The sequence below is a fragment of the Vulpes vulpes genome, chromosome 9 (assembly GCF_048418805.1).
Source record: "Vulpes vulpes isolate BD-2025 chromosome 9, VulVul3, whole genome shotgun sequence".
NCBI classification, from domain to species: Eukaryota; Metazoa; Chordata; class Mammalia; order Carnivora; family Canidae; genus Vulpes; species Vulpes vulpes.
Window position 1 is genome coordinate 86660486 of NC_132788.1, and position 16766 is coordinate 86677251.

General features: G+C 44.8%; 1 protein-coding gene and 1 pseudogene across 3 annotated transcripts in view; both read left to right on the forward strand.

Moving 5' to 3' along the window:
- Positions 1 to 16766, forward strand: part of ARHGEF3 (Rho guanine nucleotide exchange factor 3) — a 306305-nt gene that overhangs the window by 231211 nt on the left and 58328 nt on the right. The window contains exon 1 of one of the 3 annotated variants that reach the window (XM_025986010.2): positions 3305 to 3845. The exons of the other annotated variants lie outside the window; for them this stretch is intronic. Coding sequence (XP_025841795.2) covers positions 3312 to 3845 — 534 coding nt within the window. The 5' untranslated portion in view covers positions 3305 to 3311. Of the gene's footprint in view, positions 1 to 3304; positions 3846 to 16766 lie in introns of those variants that run through there. 3 annotated transcript variants of the gene reach the window in all.
- LOC140594070 (tubulin beta chain-like) lies at positions 136 to 857 on the forward strand (annotated as a pseudogene).

A 16766-nucleotide genomic window follows, 5' to 3' on the forward strand; every position in this document is an offset into this window, starting at 1 on the left:
TGTGGTTGGGAATACAAATAGGAAACATCAGTGGTCCAAGGGCATCTCTCTCACCCCAAATCTCCTCTTCAATCACCTTCTTCCCACTGCTTTAGTGGATGGACTGCCTGCAGGGCTTCCAGCTGACCCACTCCCTGGGTGGGAGGGCACTGGGTCTGGGATGGGGACCCTCCTCATCAGCAAGATCCGGGAGGACTACCCAGACAGGATTATGAACACATTCAGTGGGGTGCCCTTGCCCATGGCGTCGGACACGGTGGTGGAGCCCTATAACTGCTGCCCTCTCGGTCCACCAGCTGGTAGAAAACACAGACGAAACCTATTGCATTGATAATGAGGCTCTCTGTGGTATCTACTTCAGAACCCTAAAACTGACCACACCTACCTATGGGGACCTCAATCACCTGGTATCAGCCATCATGAGCAGGGTCACCACCTGCCTGCACTTTCCTGGCCAGTTCATTGCTGACCTGCGCAAGCTGGCTGTCAGTATGGTCCCCTTCCCCAGCTTCGCCCCACTGAGCAGCCAAGGCAGCCAGTGGTCCCAGGCCCTGACGGTGCCCGAACTCACCCAGCAGATGTCTGATGTTAAGAACATGATGGCTGCCTGTGACCCCCGCCACGGCCGCTACCTGACTGTGGCCGCAGTATTCCGGGGCTGCATGTCCATGAAGGAGGTGGACGAGCAGATGCTGAACATCCAAAACAAGAACAACAGCTACTTCGTCAAGTGAATCCCCAACAACATGAAAACAGCTGTCTGTGACATCCCACCCCAGCGGCTGAAGATGTCCGCCACCTTCATCGGCATCGACATATTTAAGATTTATTTATTTATTTGAGGGGGGACAGGGGCAAAGGGAAAGGAGAGAGAGAATCCTCAAGCAGACTCCCCACGGAGTATAGAGTCCCATGCAGGGCTTAATCCCAGGACCCTGAGATCATGACCTGAGCTGAAATCAAGAGTCAGATGCTTGGGCAGCCCGGGTGGCTCAGTGGTTTAGCACCGCCTTCGGCCCAGGCCCTGATCCTGGAGACCCAGGGTCGAGTCCTACATCAGGCTCCCTGCATGGAGCCTGCTTCTCCCTCTGCCTCTCTCTCTCTCTCTCCCTCTCTCTCTCTCTCTCTCTTATGAATAAATAAATTTAAAAATATATCTTAAAAAAAAAAGAGAGATGCTTAACCATCTGAGCCATCCAGGTGTGCCCCAGGATATATATTTGAGGGGGAAAAAAAAACCTCAGGTGCTTTCTTCAGTCTCAACTGGACCTCACTAATTCAAGAGTCTCCTTTACATGTGTGGTAAAAACGAGGCTAGCAAAACTGGCCAATAGACTCTACCTTTTCTGAAGGCAGTTTGTCCACACTAGCTGGATAGGAAAATAGGTGAATTTAGTGCCAGAGTGTGGGTTTGGTACCTGGGATGAATAAGCTATGTATCATGAGGTTTCCTGCCTGGAAAGTAGAAACGGTGGACTCTGGCCTTAGCTGGAAGCAGAGAATACTGAAACAGGGTCTAGATATTTCCATTACCATAACCTCCTGTAGACCTAAGAAGTCAAAACAAAAGACATCATCTCCCCATACCACCACCTGCTGTGGTCATGACTTTGGTGGGGGGAGGGCAGGGGAGTTCAACAGTGCTGTTCACAAAAATAACTTTTGAGACAGTGATCATTTTAATATTTAAAAAAATAAATTCTAAGTTACCCAGTAACATACAAATATGTTTTTCTTGTAAAAATTTTAAGAACAATAGCTATAAAGTTAAAGTCTCCTTTGCTACGTTTAATCCTTTAATCCCTGGGGTACACCCTCGCACTGATTGCCTCCCCCAAGGAGACTAGCCCCAAGGAGACTCGTAAATTTGCTGTGTATCCTCCTGGATGGTTTCCAGTGAAACCATTTACCTACATGTTGCTATAGAAAATACATGGTATATGCAGATGTGTTTTCAACACAAATGGTATGATACTGTGCTTAATCTGCAATTATTCTTTAACTGAACTTAATACATTGAAGATCTTTCCATGCCACAGGCCTAGATTCCTTCTTTTTGAGCGGAGTTCTATAAGGAGAATTTAGTTAAGCACTCCCAGTTGATAGACATTACAGTTGTTTCCAGTTTGGGGTTGGTTTTTTACTGTCCCAGACAGGGATGCAGCAAATGATCTTAGAATTCCCTATCAGACATTTATAATATATTTCTCCAGTAAGGCTTGGAACAGCCGGCTGGTCCCACTGCACAGCTTCATCTTGACAGACCCTGTCAGATTGCCCTTCTGAGTGGCTGGCTACCTCTAACCAGCCTCCTCATATATATAAATGGGTGCAGAGGAAGGAGCTCAAAGGAAGTGTCAGGAAGTGGTGGAAATATATTTCCTGATTATGAAAGTGGTTATGTAAGTGTTTACATTTGTCAACACTCCACTAACTATACTTTAAATGGGCACAGCTTACTCTTTATAGATCGTACTCCAGTGACGTTCCTTTAAAAAACAAATGTGTGAAGGAAGGCTGGCTGGGAATAAGGCAAGGCAGGATACCGCCTCTTCTTAATGTGGGCTTTCTTTTTTTTTAAGATTTTATTTATTTGAGAGAGAACCCGATATCGCGACAGAGAGAGCAAGAGCAGGGAGGGGAGGGAGGAGCAGGCTTCCCGCTGAGCTCCCACGTGGAGCTCCATCCCGAGACCCTGAGGTCATGACCTGAGCTGAAGGCAGACCTACCCCACTGAGACACCCAGGCGCCCCTTAATGTGGGCTTTTAAAAGGCTTGCTTCTTCTCCGCCGGGCCCCCTCTACCCGCCGCCCAGCTTCGCCCAAGCCTCGGTTCTACCCGCCGCCTCTTCCAGCCCCCGAGTGCCAGCCAGGCAGTCACCGGGTGGGCGGCCTCCCGCCTCCCGCCTCCCGCCTCCCGCCGGCGGGAAGAAGGATCCCACCGCGGGCTCGCGCATGGGGCGCTAAAGGGGTTTCCGCGAGGCGGTACCTGGGCGCTCCGGGGCCGCGTCGAGGCGGGGCCGAGCCGGCGCCCCGCCCCGCCCAGGTGGGCGGGCCCAGCCGAAGCTCCACCCCCTTTCAGCCGGAGAGCCGAGTCGGTCCCGCCGGGCGAGAAGCCAGCTGTCAGTCTCCGAGCCGGCGCTCCGCCCACACCCCCGGCTCCCTGGCCCCGCCCCCAGGTGGGCGGGCCCGGCCGAGGCTCCACCCCCTCTTTCAGCCGGAGAGCCGAGTCGGTCCCGCCGGGCGAGAAGCCAGCTGTCAGTCTCCGAGCCGGCGCTCCGCCCCGGCCCCGCCCCAAGTGGGCGTGCCCGGATGAGGCTCCACCCCCCTTTCAGCCGGAGAGCCGAGTCGGTCCCGCCAGGGAAGAAGTCGGCTGTCACTCTCCGAGCCGGCGCTCCGCCCCGGCCCCGCCCCAAGTGGGCGGGGCCGGCCGAGGCTCCACCCCCTCTTTCAGCCGCAGAGCCGAGTCGGTCCCGCCGGGCGAGAAGCCGGCTGTCACTCTCCGAGCCAGCGCTCCGCCCCGCCCCCCCGGCTCCCCTGGCCCCGCCCCAGGTGGGCGTGCCCGGCTTAGGCTCCACCCCCCTTTCAGCCGCAGAGCCGAGTCGGTCCCGCCGGGCGAGAAGCCGGCTGTCACTCTCCGAGCAGACGCTGCCGCCCGGCACCGTGGAGCTGGGGCCCCCTTTCGCCTGGGAGTTTTGTGGTCGCCTCGGGTCAGCTGTGACATCCCAAAGAGCAGGCCCGGCAGCCACCATGGTGGCCAAGGATTACCCCTTCTACCTCACGGTCAAGAGGGCGAACTGCAGCCTGGAGGTACCCCCGTCCAGCAGTCCGGCGAAGGACCTGGAGGTAGGACCTCCACTGGGACCGCTCAGGGTCCGTTCGTCCGTCCGTCTGTCTGACCCTACGTCTCGCTCCATCTCTCTCTCGGCTCCCTCGCTCTCCGTGCTTGCATCTCTCGTTCAGTGCGTTCACCTCCTCCTTGCTCGCTCTCCCTCCTCCTCCCCTTCTTTCCCTCTGCCTCTCCCCTTCCCTCTCATCCTCTCTCCCCCTCTCCCCATTTCTCTCTCTCACACACACTCTTCTCCCTCCTTGTCTCACTTTCTCTCTACCTCCTTTCTTCTGCCCCTCCTCTGTGGATCATCATGAGTCTCCTCTTCCACTTGGCCGGGGAGCAACTGCCTCCTTGCCCTGGACTCTCTTGCATCCTGCAGGGCTCTCCTCAGACTGTCAATCTTCTGTCGAGCCCTGGCAGAGGGACCTTCTTTTACTGTATCCTTAGGCCCAGAAGTCAGCGAAGAGCTACTGAAGAGCTTCCTTTTAAGCTTGGGTTTCCTCTTGCCTGGGTTGGGGAGCAAAAGGAGGCCTTTGGGGCCATCCCACCTGTCAGGCTTGACTTTGTAGCTGTTTGGCAGCCAGGACAGGACCTGGCACCTCTGCTTGTCATCTGTGTCCAGTGGAGTCATTCAGCTGGGGGTCTAGAGGCTAAATGAGTAATCTGAGTGTCTTGCACATGGATCCTGAAAATGAATTAAACTCCTTGGGGGCAGTGGGAAGCTGTCTTGGAACACTGGAAACACTTCTCTTTCTGAGAGCTTTCTGGTGCCTTGAGGGCAATGTGAGGGAGTCCTCCTCCTCCTGGCTTGTATTTGGTCTTGCCTTTTACTTCTGTGTGTTACATCTCCAGCAAAGAGCTCCCTGCCCTTAAAGGTTGGGTTCAGCTGGGTGAGAAAGCATCCTTCTCGGTCTTTGAGGGCCTTAGGGACTATAGTTGCTTCCACTAGACCACAGCTTTGCTGTGGCCGAGCTATAGTGAAACCCACAGGACCCAAATCATCACTGCTGCTCATGGGTGTATCTGAGAGATTGTCACTCTGTCCAACCATGACTGGGGAAAGTCTGGAGGCAGATGTACATCCGACCTTGATGCAGCAGTCTTGAGGGTTCCACCCACCCACCACCCTTTGGTCTACTTAGCTGTGTGCACTTGGCTCACTGAATTACGTATGTTCGGGAGGACAGCATCAAAGATTCATTGCTTTTAACAAGAGCTGCTCCAAGCTGACAAGACTCCAAACAGTCTTCAGTTGTAATCAGCTTTCTGTAAGCTGAGCACAACTAACTTCTCACCCCCACCCCCAACCCCACACTCCAGCTCAGTTGTATATTTTCACAAAGAGTTTTTGTTCTCAGCAGCTGTGGAAGTGTGTTTGGACTCTTATTTAATGGTGTTTGGTGTTTGGACTCTTACTTAAGTTTTGACAAGATAGCACCAGCATAGGTTGTTCAGGCTTGGAATGGATATAATGATTTTTCAGTAGGAGCTTCATAATTTAATGCATGTGGGAGCAGAGAAGCTAGTATCCTCTGAAACTCCTTTTGGAAAGAAGCAAAGCATAACCAAGTTGAATTACTAAATTGAAATGGATCAAAGGAAAGAATAGTGAGAATAGCTCTGGACTCTAGTCCTTTCTTGCTATCCCTTAGTCCTATGTTTTCTGAGTAGTTTGGCTAAAAGCTTAGGTAAAACTCATCTGCTTGATCTTTTCTTATTCTTATACTTAGAAATATATCTGTATATCACAAGTATAATGAAAGAAATGTACCACCAAATGTCAAATATTAATTTTCTTCATGGCAGGCAGATCAAAATCAAAATTATAAAGTGAGACTTATTTTCCTTTTATAAGGATGTCTTGGTATGGGAGTAAGGATGAGGGAGGAGCAGTTTTGGAAATGGTAAATATCCCCATTGAGTGTCTTGTGTATGTGTGTGCAGTTTAAATCAGAGAAGTATCATGTATGCTTTATACATCTTGAGGCAGAGATGTCCAGTCCAGTGCATCTCCTAGCTTCATTTCCTGATAATGACAATAGGCAAGGTTGGGAAAAGAAACTGAAGTGAATTTAGGGGGTAGTTTTCTGGTTTCATTATCTGTGCAAGAGACAGTCAACCCTTGTAGGCCTTACTTCTCCATAAACAATTAACTAAAATATATTTTCTACCAGCAGGTGTCATCAGTATTTATAAATGTTTAAAGAACAGCATATCCTGGTAGGCCTTTTGAAAAACATGATTATATACATGTTTATAAATAAGGCATTGACTATTAATTCCTATAAAAGTAATTTTTTAAGACTGATAATTTTTTTTCCAAAACAAGGTAGTTCTACAGAGAAAGACTGGCTTATCCAAAGTACTTTTTGACCTTCAAAGGCAGTTTCTATAAAGCACCTGTGCCCTTTAGACATATAATGGCTGTTCCTTCGGAATTTGCTATGGGGAGGAGCAATGTACAGTCAAGTGCCATCTAGCATGGTTCTTGTAGTTGCAGCCGGCATGCTGGGGAAAGCCACTTAAGGAAAGACTTGTGGGGAAGGGGCTGGTGTGTGGCAATGTGCATTTGATACCATACACTTGAGTTAAAAATATGCAACAATAAACATTCTCTTAAATGCAAATTATAACAAGTTCTCCTTGAGATTTAAGTGTTTTGTAATTTTCTTAATTTCAGTGATAGTTTACAGTGAAAAAAAGTGATATATTTTTAAAATTTATTTTCTTTAAAATGTTTCTTTTAAACACTGGAAGTATTCTACATGGATTATGATATTAGTATAATACTGCTTTCTAATCTGATATTTCCTTATGGCATGGATGTATGAGTTGGGTTGCAAGTGTTTACTATCATAAACCAGCTAGATCCTTCCAACTCTAATCATTAACTGTGAAATTCAAGGAGCTGAGTCCATTTTAGTCCATTGCTCTCGACTTTCACAGAGAAACATGGTATCACATGAGCATGGCTAAGCTTGCTTCTTCTGATCACTGATGTAGCTTTGCTCAGTTTATCTGTCTTCTTATTTATTGGGTACTTATTCCCATGCCAGGAGGTACTGATCCTTCCAGGCATGTTAATTGCTCTGAACACCTGATCAAGTCACTAGAAAGAAAGCTGTTAGTTTTTAATGAATTACAGTGATTATAAGTTAAAAGTCACTATTTCCACATAGTGACAAAAGTCACTATTTCCACTATTTTTTGGCTTTTAAAAAAAGCAGCTCAGGGGCGCCTTGGTGGCTCAGTCAGTTGAGCATCTGACTCTTGATTTCAGCTCAGATCATGATCTGAGGGTTGTGAGATCGAGCCCCGCATTTAGCTCCATGCTCAGCATGGAGTCCACTTGGGATTATTTTTCTTTCTCTAGCCCTCCCCCTGCCCAATAAATAATCTTACTTAAAGAAAAAAAAGAAAAGAAAGACAGCTCAAATGAATGCCTATGTTGGCTAAGAATGCTGGAGCCTGGTGAGAAGGTTTTAAGAGTTTGAGGTCCATTTCATTTTTAATGAAAATACAAAGAGATGTTTCCATTATTTTCTTTTTAAGAATATATCTGACAAAAAAAAAGAATATATCTGACAATTTGATAGACAGCTCACTTTGGGTTTTAAGATTCATTATCTAAGATGTTGGTCAGGATTAGGCCAGATTTAGTTTGCAGTATTTGTAATCATTGCCTTTGTCTCTCAAAAGTATATGATCTGATTTTGACTCTACCAGTAACCTTGTGTGGCTCTTGGAATGACATATCCCTAGAAATGACAGAGCTCTATTCCTAAGTTCCAGATCTAGTGTCTCACTTAAAACTCTAGCCATGTTTTATAGGGTTAACATAAAGCACATATTTTTCTCCTTACTTTATGAATAAAGACACTGAGGGGAGGTGACTTGCAGAAAGCCATGAAGAAAATCAGCAGCTGAACCAAGATCCGGTGCCAGGTTTCCTGATGGATTTAGTCCAACATTTTTATACCGGCATACTTTGTGGCACATAAGGGTATTTACCTCTATGAAGAAAAAGAGAGTGGAATGAAAACTTAACAGACATGTAAAATGCTTTAAAATGTTTTCTTTTAAATGTATAATCATGAGTACTTTATGTAACTGGGGGAGTACTTTTAAAGCTTCAGCTCTAAAGGGTAAGATGAACCCTGTGCCCCTGCCATAATTTATGCCCCAGTAAGTCCACATGTGGACTTGAAAATTGTATGCACCTGGGGTTGTACTCCTTGCATGCCAGCTAGAGAGCTAAAGGAGTCAAATGGTTTCCAGTAATTTATACATTTCTTGGAATCTATATCATATAGTGTTGACCTAAAGTATATACAACCAACTGCATGGAAATAGCTCTGAGGAGTTATTGCAGTTAGAATCCTGATATTTCTTCAAGTGACCAAATAAGTAGATTCCATGAATCATGTGACTTTGGGTCTTGCTGGAAGGGAAGCAACATGGAGTTACTCAGGTAAAGGCCATCACTTACTGATAGGATCCAGTTATGGTCATCCAGCCCATAATTCTGAGACTTGTTCAGATGGAGTCTTGAGGGGCCTCCAGATTACAATGTACTTGAACTAGGAACTTAGGCCTATTAAAGTAAAACATGTTGACTTTACACATGTACATTTAAGGATGTTCAGGGTATCAACTCTGAACTGAGTCCTAATGCCATCTCCACCACCTGTTCAGTGGTGTCACCTTGGACAAACTACTTTGCCTCTCTAAGCCCTGTTTTCCTCAGTGGTAAAATGGGATGATGAGAGTTCTACCTCCTAGGATCATAGTGAGGGTCAACGAGGTGATTCATGCTTAGTCCCAGTGCTTGACACATAGTAAGTGTTCAATAAATAGCACCATCATCATCAAGACTTATGCATCTTGAAAAGATTCCCCAAATAATTTTAATTAATGATCACTATACTAATTTTATGAGTGTTCTTTTATGCATAGCAGGGCATTAGGGGCCTTACTATGGCTTCTCAAATTTTTATCTCCACAACAATCCTATGAGGTTGGTGTACGTGTTCCTTTTTATAGAAGAAGAAGCTGAGGCTCAGAGCTGGGTAATAGCCTTTCTAGGATGGTTGAGCTGCTAGGTGGAGGAGCCAAGATTCACACCCTACTCTGACCCTGAAGTCTGTACTTTCCCAACCACATCACATTGCATCTAAATGACTAAATCACTGGTCTCCTCACCACATAACACATGAAGGATGAATGTGCCTGCTGGAGCAAATAGCTTCACAGTCAAAAGCCTACTTTTTCCTGAGTTTCTGGATGGGAGACCCTGCCGTTACTCAGAGAGCCCACTTCACAGAATGGCTACAAACCCAAAGGAGTAGGAAATGTAAGCCTCCATGAGGGAAGGTTTTGGCAACTTCCGTTCTGTGTTTCTCAACACCAAAGAGCTGATCTTTGGCAGAATTCCGCATGCTCAGCTCTGTGGAGATGACACCGTTAGTTCTGCAAATTAGTCATTTTGCTTATCTACATTAACCACCAGCCTTCCACCTAAACCAATAACTGGAAGGCCCTGATTCCATCTGGATACTTGCAAATTGTGTCATTTTCTCAAGTCACTCTGCAATTGCCTATAAAATCCTGGACTGGTGCCACTGTTTTTATAACAACTGAATGAAAGTAAATTACTGATAATATCCTAATTTTGCAAAGCCCTGTGCACATGTAATTGTTATTAATGGCCTGTGTACTCTAGAAGGGCTACTTCATTTGTGATGTATACATGCAGTTGCCTTCCATAGTTTGTCAGCGTTGGTAATGTGTACAGGTCACACACAAAATGAGGAAATTGCTGTGATTGCATTGCCATTTATTTTTGTATCGACTCGTGGACTGTCAAGAATGAAGGCCAGTGGGTTTCTAATGCCTTCCATTTTTTATTAATTGACGCCAGTTATTAGCTTAGAAGAGGCTATGTCACACGTTAATCGAGAAAGGCTTCTGAACCTCCCACTGCCCGGGAAAGGAGTGGTTTCTTCTTAAGTCTAGAAACACTTGTGTCTGGACCTTCTGTGTTTGAGCCATTGTGTTCTTTTGTGAGAAAGCAGCTCTGATTATTACTAAACTTCAATTAATTGGAGCAGAACCAGAAATCTTAATGGTAAATTCACTGGATTTTCCCCCCTCTTCTGACTCTTAAGATGAGGAGGTAAGGAGTAGCAAAACAGTCTTTTTTTTTTTTTTTCCGGGGATTTATGAAACAAACAAACAAAAGTAACCTCCAGGAAATGACCCAGGGTCATTGCATTCGAGAACCTTAGAGTAGGAAAGGCCTGTTGAGAACATGGAGCCCAGTGCTAATCTGCTGTTGGATCCTTTCAATCTCTGCTTAAACATCTCCAAAGACAGAGAGCTCATTACCTTCTGAGCCTGTACATTCGGTCTTTGTTCAGTATGCATCATGAAAAAAATCCTCTCTTAATAGTAATATTGTTTTCTCCAACTGAATATTACACTGTAATACTTTCTCATGTGTTCAAGAGGCATTAAGGCATCTCCTTAAATATTTGAAAACCCTTTTTCCCTAACTACTCCCACTCTGCACACACACATGCACACATGTGTACACACACACACACACACACACACACACACACACACACATGCTTCCCCCAGGAGCTTGTTTCTTTTGGCTAGACGTCCTGGTTCCTCTAACTTTTCCAAATGGAACATACTATCCAATCTCTTTCTCTTCCTTGCTTGTTTGCACCAGACATCCTCAGTGTGCCTGGACATCTTGAGCATTGATCAGCCCACAGAGACACTGTATATAATGTTATATCAACAAACAAGGTGTTTGTTGGGTTTAATGTGCTTTCGTAGACAAAAGAGGTAGACTAATACATTGAAGAGAATTTTTGAAATAGAGATGCCAGACTGAAGATTAATATTTTTGTCATGTAATTTATACAAATGTAAAAGAACCTTCCGAGATGTCCATTGATAAATGGGCAAAGAGGCATTAATAGGTAGTTCACAGACAAGGAACTGTGGAAGTAAAGATTGTTTAAATGTTCACTCTAATAGAAGCTATAGGAATGAAAAAGGTATAATAGGTGCTGTTTCATACCTAATTGACATCACAAATATTTTTTTAAAGATTTTATTTATTTGAGACAGAGAGAGATAGGAAGAGAGAGCACAAACAGGAGGATGAGGGACTCGATTCCAGGATCCTGGGATCATGACTTGAGCTAAAGGCAGACACTTAACTGACTGAGCCACCCAGGCACCCCCCTGACATCACAAATATTTTAAAGATATGATAGAACCCAGTCCTAGGGATGTTGCAGGGAAATAACATGCATCTGTGGAGAATGAGGGTATTCATCAGTATATATTAAAACACAAAAAAGGTTCAAATCTCTGGACCCAGTATTCTAGCTCTTAGGAGGAAGAATGCTATGTGTCCAAAGTCGTTCATAATGATATTATTTACAGTAATGATTATGTTGTATTTTTGTGCATTTTATAGGTTCCAAAGCATTTTTATATTCTTTTCCTCACTTGGGTATAATTATCCCCACTTTAAAGATTAGGATCCTGAGAATCAGAGAAATTCAATAATTTTCACAGGATCACACAACTGGGCATGGCAGAGCTGACGCTTGAAGTCCAGTTGTCTGATTTCAGTTTAGCATCCCTCCTTATTTTTAAAACGGAAACACCAACAATCCCTCTGACCTATAATGAGGAAATGGCTCCGTGTAGCATGGCCTCTGGCACAGGCATCAGTGGCATCATTTGAGGCATTATACGCTAGGCAACAGAAATGCTTTAATGTTTTTGTAAAAAATTAAAAAGGAAAAAAGTGGAGCATAATTACACACATGATATATAGCTCATTTAAATGTATATGTATGCACATGGGATGTAGAGAAGTCAGGGAAGAGAAATTTCTATCCATGCCCCTCTCCTTCTGTCACTATGCTCACTAAATTCACCGCAATGCTGCCCTGTGTTCAAATAGCAGGCAGCTATTTTCACATATATGATCTCCTTTGAACCTTGCACAGGCTGAGGGAGGCTGACCAAGGCAAGGACTGTCCTCTTTGTTTGTCAACTGAAGAAACAGAGATTCAGAGACATTAGGAGGCAGGGCCAAAATGTTGGGCCTTCCTTGCCCAGCCTTGACCTCTTGGGTTGGTGGTAAGCAGAGCTATATTTTCGGTGTTCAAAGTGAATGCCAATAAATTTAGAACACTGCATGCAGAGACCTCACTTGGGAGCCAGTGGACTGGTGAGTCCATCCCATGGCCTGCACTCCAGATTCAAGTGCAAAGCTTACTTTATATTTGATGTATGATTGGTGTTAAACAAGAAGCCCACAAAAAAATGGATAGACAGAAACTTTTGTACATGTAGATGACATCCCTTAAAATGATGTCTTCCTGAGCTCAGATCCTGCAGATCTAATGTTTGCAGCAGAGGTGATAATTAAATGGTAAAGAGAAATAGAGCATTCCCTCCCCCTCTAAGGGATGGTTTCCATAGATACCATGAGAAATTGGCAACCTGAGCAAAATAAAACTGAAAGCCTATGTCAGGACCTTGAAAAAAATATGTAAAGTTAAATGTTTAGCTGTTGCCACCATTGTCAGATTTGGAACTTTGGAGACTTCCTGGAGGAAGAAGCCACAGAAAAAAAGGGAAGCAGCCAGTGAGTGGAAAGAGAAAGAGCTACAGGCCTGATACCTGAGGGGGACAATTAGTAAGTCTGTGTGCTCTCTGGCCCCAACACAAGGCCAGTGCAAGCATCCCTCTCCAGTGTTATCTTACACTGAAATGCTAACATTTCATAATCCCCAAGTGATGCAGGCATGTGAAGAACAACCCCAGGCAAATAGAAGATAATTAAAGGTCACTGGTAAAGACTATTCATATGTTTGACTTTGCACAGGTTGGGGTGGCTTATCGGTATCCTGTTAGGTTTTTGGGTCTTGTTCATTCTCACACACCTTTAGTTATTCTCCTTACTGGTTGGTGGTTACATTGGATGTTCTGGGTGTGGTCTTGCAGAAGGGGTCTGAAACCACTGTGAAGAAGGAAACAGACTATTACAAGAAGAAAAAAATTGATGGTAACTTAAGTGTCAACCACAGACATGTGAAAAGTCACCTTCTAGCTCAGCTGTTTGGTGACATAAGTTGGACAGCTTTGAAAGGGAGCGTGTTTGAAGAGGGTTGGTTTTCTCTTATTAGTTTCTGAATGCTTTATGTCCACTCTCTAAGGGCCGAGGGGAGTGAGCTATGTTCTGACTCAGCAGCAAGGAATGGGGACTTGCTTTGGAGAACTCTTAAAAGCTTAAATCTCAATTTCTTTAGCAGCATTGATTTCTAAGCTGATTCTTACAAGAATCTCCCTACTACTTGGGGACAGGACACAGGTAGACTCAGGGGACCTCAGAGTCTTTGATTCTGGAATGAGAACACTGGCTTAATCACTTTTTTACCAGAAGGTGGGTTTCATACCATTTGTGGTAGCCCAAACAGATACCAGGGATAAGGGGGATACAGAGATAGGACACATACAGTAATTTTGAATCCCTTTCTCTTTTCAGTTCTCTTCCTGTCCTGATCCTTCTGATCATGCTGAGGAGAAAGTCTTAGTTTGGAGTTAGTGTGTCTTTAATACTTTTCGAGCACTTGCTGGTTCCCCTTTTTAACACAACTCAGGCCTCAGGCTTAGAAGCTTCAGGCAGGCAAGAATATCTAATAAGAATTTAACAATAGGGTTCATTTTTTCAAGTTATTTTCTATTTACAGCCGAGGCAGTGATAGTGTTTGTTTTTATAATATGGTTACTTAAGTAAGAGATGAGTAATTTAAGGAAATATTAACTATGTAATAGTTCAGGTGGTATGTACATTGGAAAAAAAAAAAAGTTGTCACAATGGTACTGAGAGTTTGCAAACTGCACATTGCGTGTGTTCTGAGGGCTCTTCTCTGGCCAGAGCTCTGCAGCAGTAGGTTCCCAAGTTTGGGTACAGCTGCATACAGACTAAATCTTAAATTTGGACTTCGAACATAGGACCCAGATTTCAAATATCAAGATTTTTTTTAACAGATAAAGATGGACTTTAATGTGTCATAGAAAATTATCCTGGACTAGATGTTAGCAATTTTTTTTAAAAGATTTTATTTATTTATTCATGATAGACACAGAGACGGGGGTGGGCAGAGACACAGGCAGAGGGAGAAGTAGGCTCCATGCCGGAAGCCTGACGCGGGACTCAATCCCAGGACTCCAGGACCACGCCCTGGACCAAAGGCAGGCGCTAAACCACTGAGCCACCCAGGGATCACCAGCAATTTTTTTTTAATTGGATTTCTGTTCTAAGAACAAAAATCGTTTTCTTTCTTTTCAAAGCTTCAAGTTCCCAAGTTCCAGCTGAAGTCATTTAACCCATCTTCTTCCTTTTCCCCTTCACCCCAAGAGCAGGATTGATCAAGGTTATGTTTTAATTTGGGGTAGTCCCAGAGTGGTGGTTAGGAATTTGGATTTAAGGATAGACTGAGCCTTGTCTGAATCCCAAATTGGCTACTTGTGAGCCAGGAGACCTTGGACAATGACTCATCCTCTAAAGCCTCAGTTTCCTTATCTGTAAATAAGAGTTTCCAAGGGAATTGGAAAGATGAATGAGCATGCAGAAGGCTTCCACAAAGCAAGTATTCCACAGATGAGTAGCAAAAATAGCAGCATCTATTTACAGTGTACATCAGTTGAGTCGAAGCTGTGGCTGATCATCCTCTCAAGGGGTCTGCTGGGAGATCACTCCTTCCCTTGTAGGAAATACCCACCCGATTTCCCAGGGATTCGAGTTGGCCCTGGCCACTATTTTTTTTTTAAAAAAAACAAAAGATGTTCTGAAGCACACTGGCAAGATTCACGTTCATTCCTGCCAGGCAGGATGAAAAAAAAACTAGTATGATTTTCTGATGTTCCCAGAATGACTTTCAAGCAGGAGTGTGAGCTCAGGGTAGAGAAGCACCCTGGTCATGGGAGATGAAGAGCATGTCATCCATCCACAAGGCTGGCTCCCATCTGATCAGTGTCATCTGGGAACCAAGCTCCAACCACAGGGACAGACCCAGCGCAGGTGAGGAGGATTAGGTTGCTTTGCGAGTTCTTCCTGCCCTATTCATTAGCAGCGTGCTTTAATTATAAATAGATCCTTTGTTAGAAATGTGGGGAAGTTCCATAGCATGATGGACACAACTTGGTGAAGAACCGCACAACTAAAAATGACCCTTAATTGCTCTGTGATTGTCAGTAAATATTTATTGAGACCACACTCAAACAATTTCTCCTGAATTTAAAAGGGAAAGGCATGCTTTCTCTCCTCAAGGAACTTGTACTTTAGTTTGAGTCATTCAGAACCCTAACAAACAGGCAATGATTGTCAATCAGGGGAAGCAGGCAATCTCACTGGGGATTTTGACAGACTTCGAGGGGACAGTACTGGGAGGTGGTCATCCAGTGAGCCCCCTGGTGCTGGATGTTCACACACGATTCCCCAGGTTTGCCCTAACAAAGGACTATGTCCACTGAGGCCCGTAAGCAGAGCACCTGTGCACCTGGCTGGGCTCTCAAAGATCCTGGGGGGTACAGGGTAGGGGGAAGACAGGGGAGGCTGCTGACTCCAGAGTGACAGGGCTTGAATGTGGAATAAACAGCTTCAAATTTTCCACTTCCTGCCTCAGTCTGCATTGCCCTGTTCTACCATCTTTATTTCCCACAGGGTTTAGGGGATGAGCAGGGCTATGGTTAAAATCACAGGTCTCGCTGAGGAACAGCCTTGGGCTCAGTCCTGGCTCTGCCACTGGCTGGCTGTGTAACCTTAGGAAAAGTTCTTAACCCCTCTGAGCCTCAGTTCCATCAGTTCTATGAAATGGGTATATTAATAGTACTAACTTAAGAGAAATCAAGGAAATCGTGCATAGAGAGCACTTTGGCACAGCCTGGCATGAAGTCATTGTCAGTATTGTTGCTATTGTATTGTAAGAGGAAGTTGTGTATCTAGGGAAGCTGGTGTGGGGGGTGGCAGGGAGGGCTTTCAAGTCAGGTATATTTGAATTTGAATTTCAGCTCCTACTAGGTATGACTTGGGGCAAGTCACTTTACTTCTCTGAACACCTGCTTTCTCTTTTATAAAATGAGGTGATGGGGTTGCTGTATGGTATAGATGAGTGTGTGTGTGTGCCAACACCTAGCACAGGGTGACTCCATGGCTCTTAGAGTCTCCACATAAGGGTCCCCCATCGTCTAGCACTTCCTTCTCTATTTGATAGAAGAGATGAATCACACCTGGGTTAGGTGTGGAACGACGTCTCTATTTCTAGAAAATTGCCAGAATCTGTGAGTAAGTAAGGAACCCAGCAGTATGTAATTTAATAACCATTCTGGAGGCTTTGCAGGGTTACGTGGCCCCTAACACTCTGTACAGCCCTGCTTTATAAATTCAGGAGCAGCCCCAGAGCCTCACTTCTAAATGGTGGGGCAGGAGGTGCAAGCATCTGGCCAGTGAGACTTTTCCCTCCATCCCTGGAGGAAACTTTTCCAGGGAAATCTTGCCAGATTAGACCTCATGTGGTCTTCCAAAGGAACCCTCCCATCTGTGGATGGCCTGAGCTGGAAGACTCATGGGAATTTGCCCCTTTCTGCCACAATAAATAACATTTTTCTTTTACCACAAAACTGCCTTTGTCTTTTCTGGAAACTCTTACTGGCATCCCTTACCACTGAATCTCCAATGGCTAAACCAACATTTTTTTACAAACCAGTCAAATCACAGGTTTGTGTCTACTTCTTTTCTTTTAAGTCAACTTCATTGTTTATTCATTTTCTCTCTTGTGACTTTTTTTTATTTAATATGTATATTTTTTTATTGGAGTCCAATTTGCCTGAGG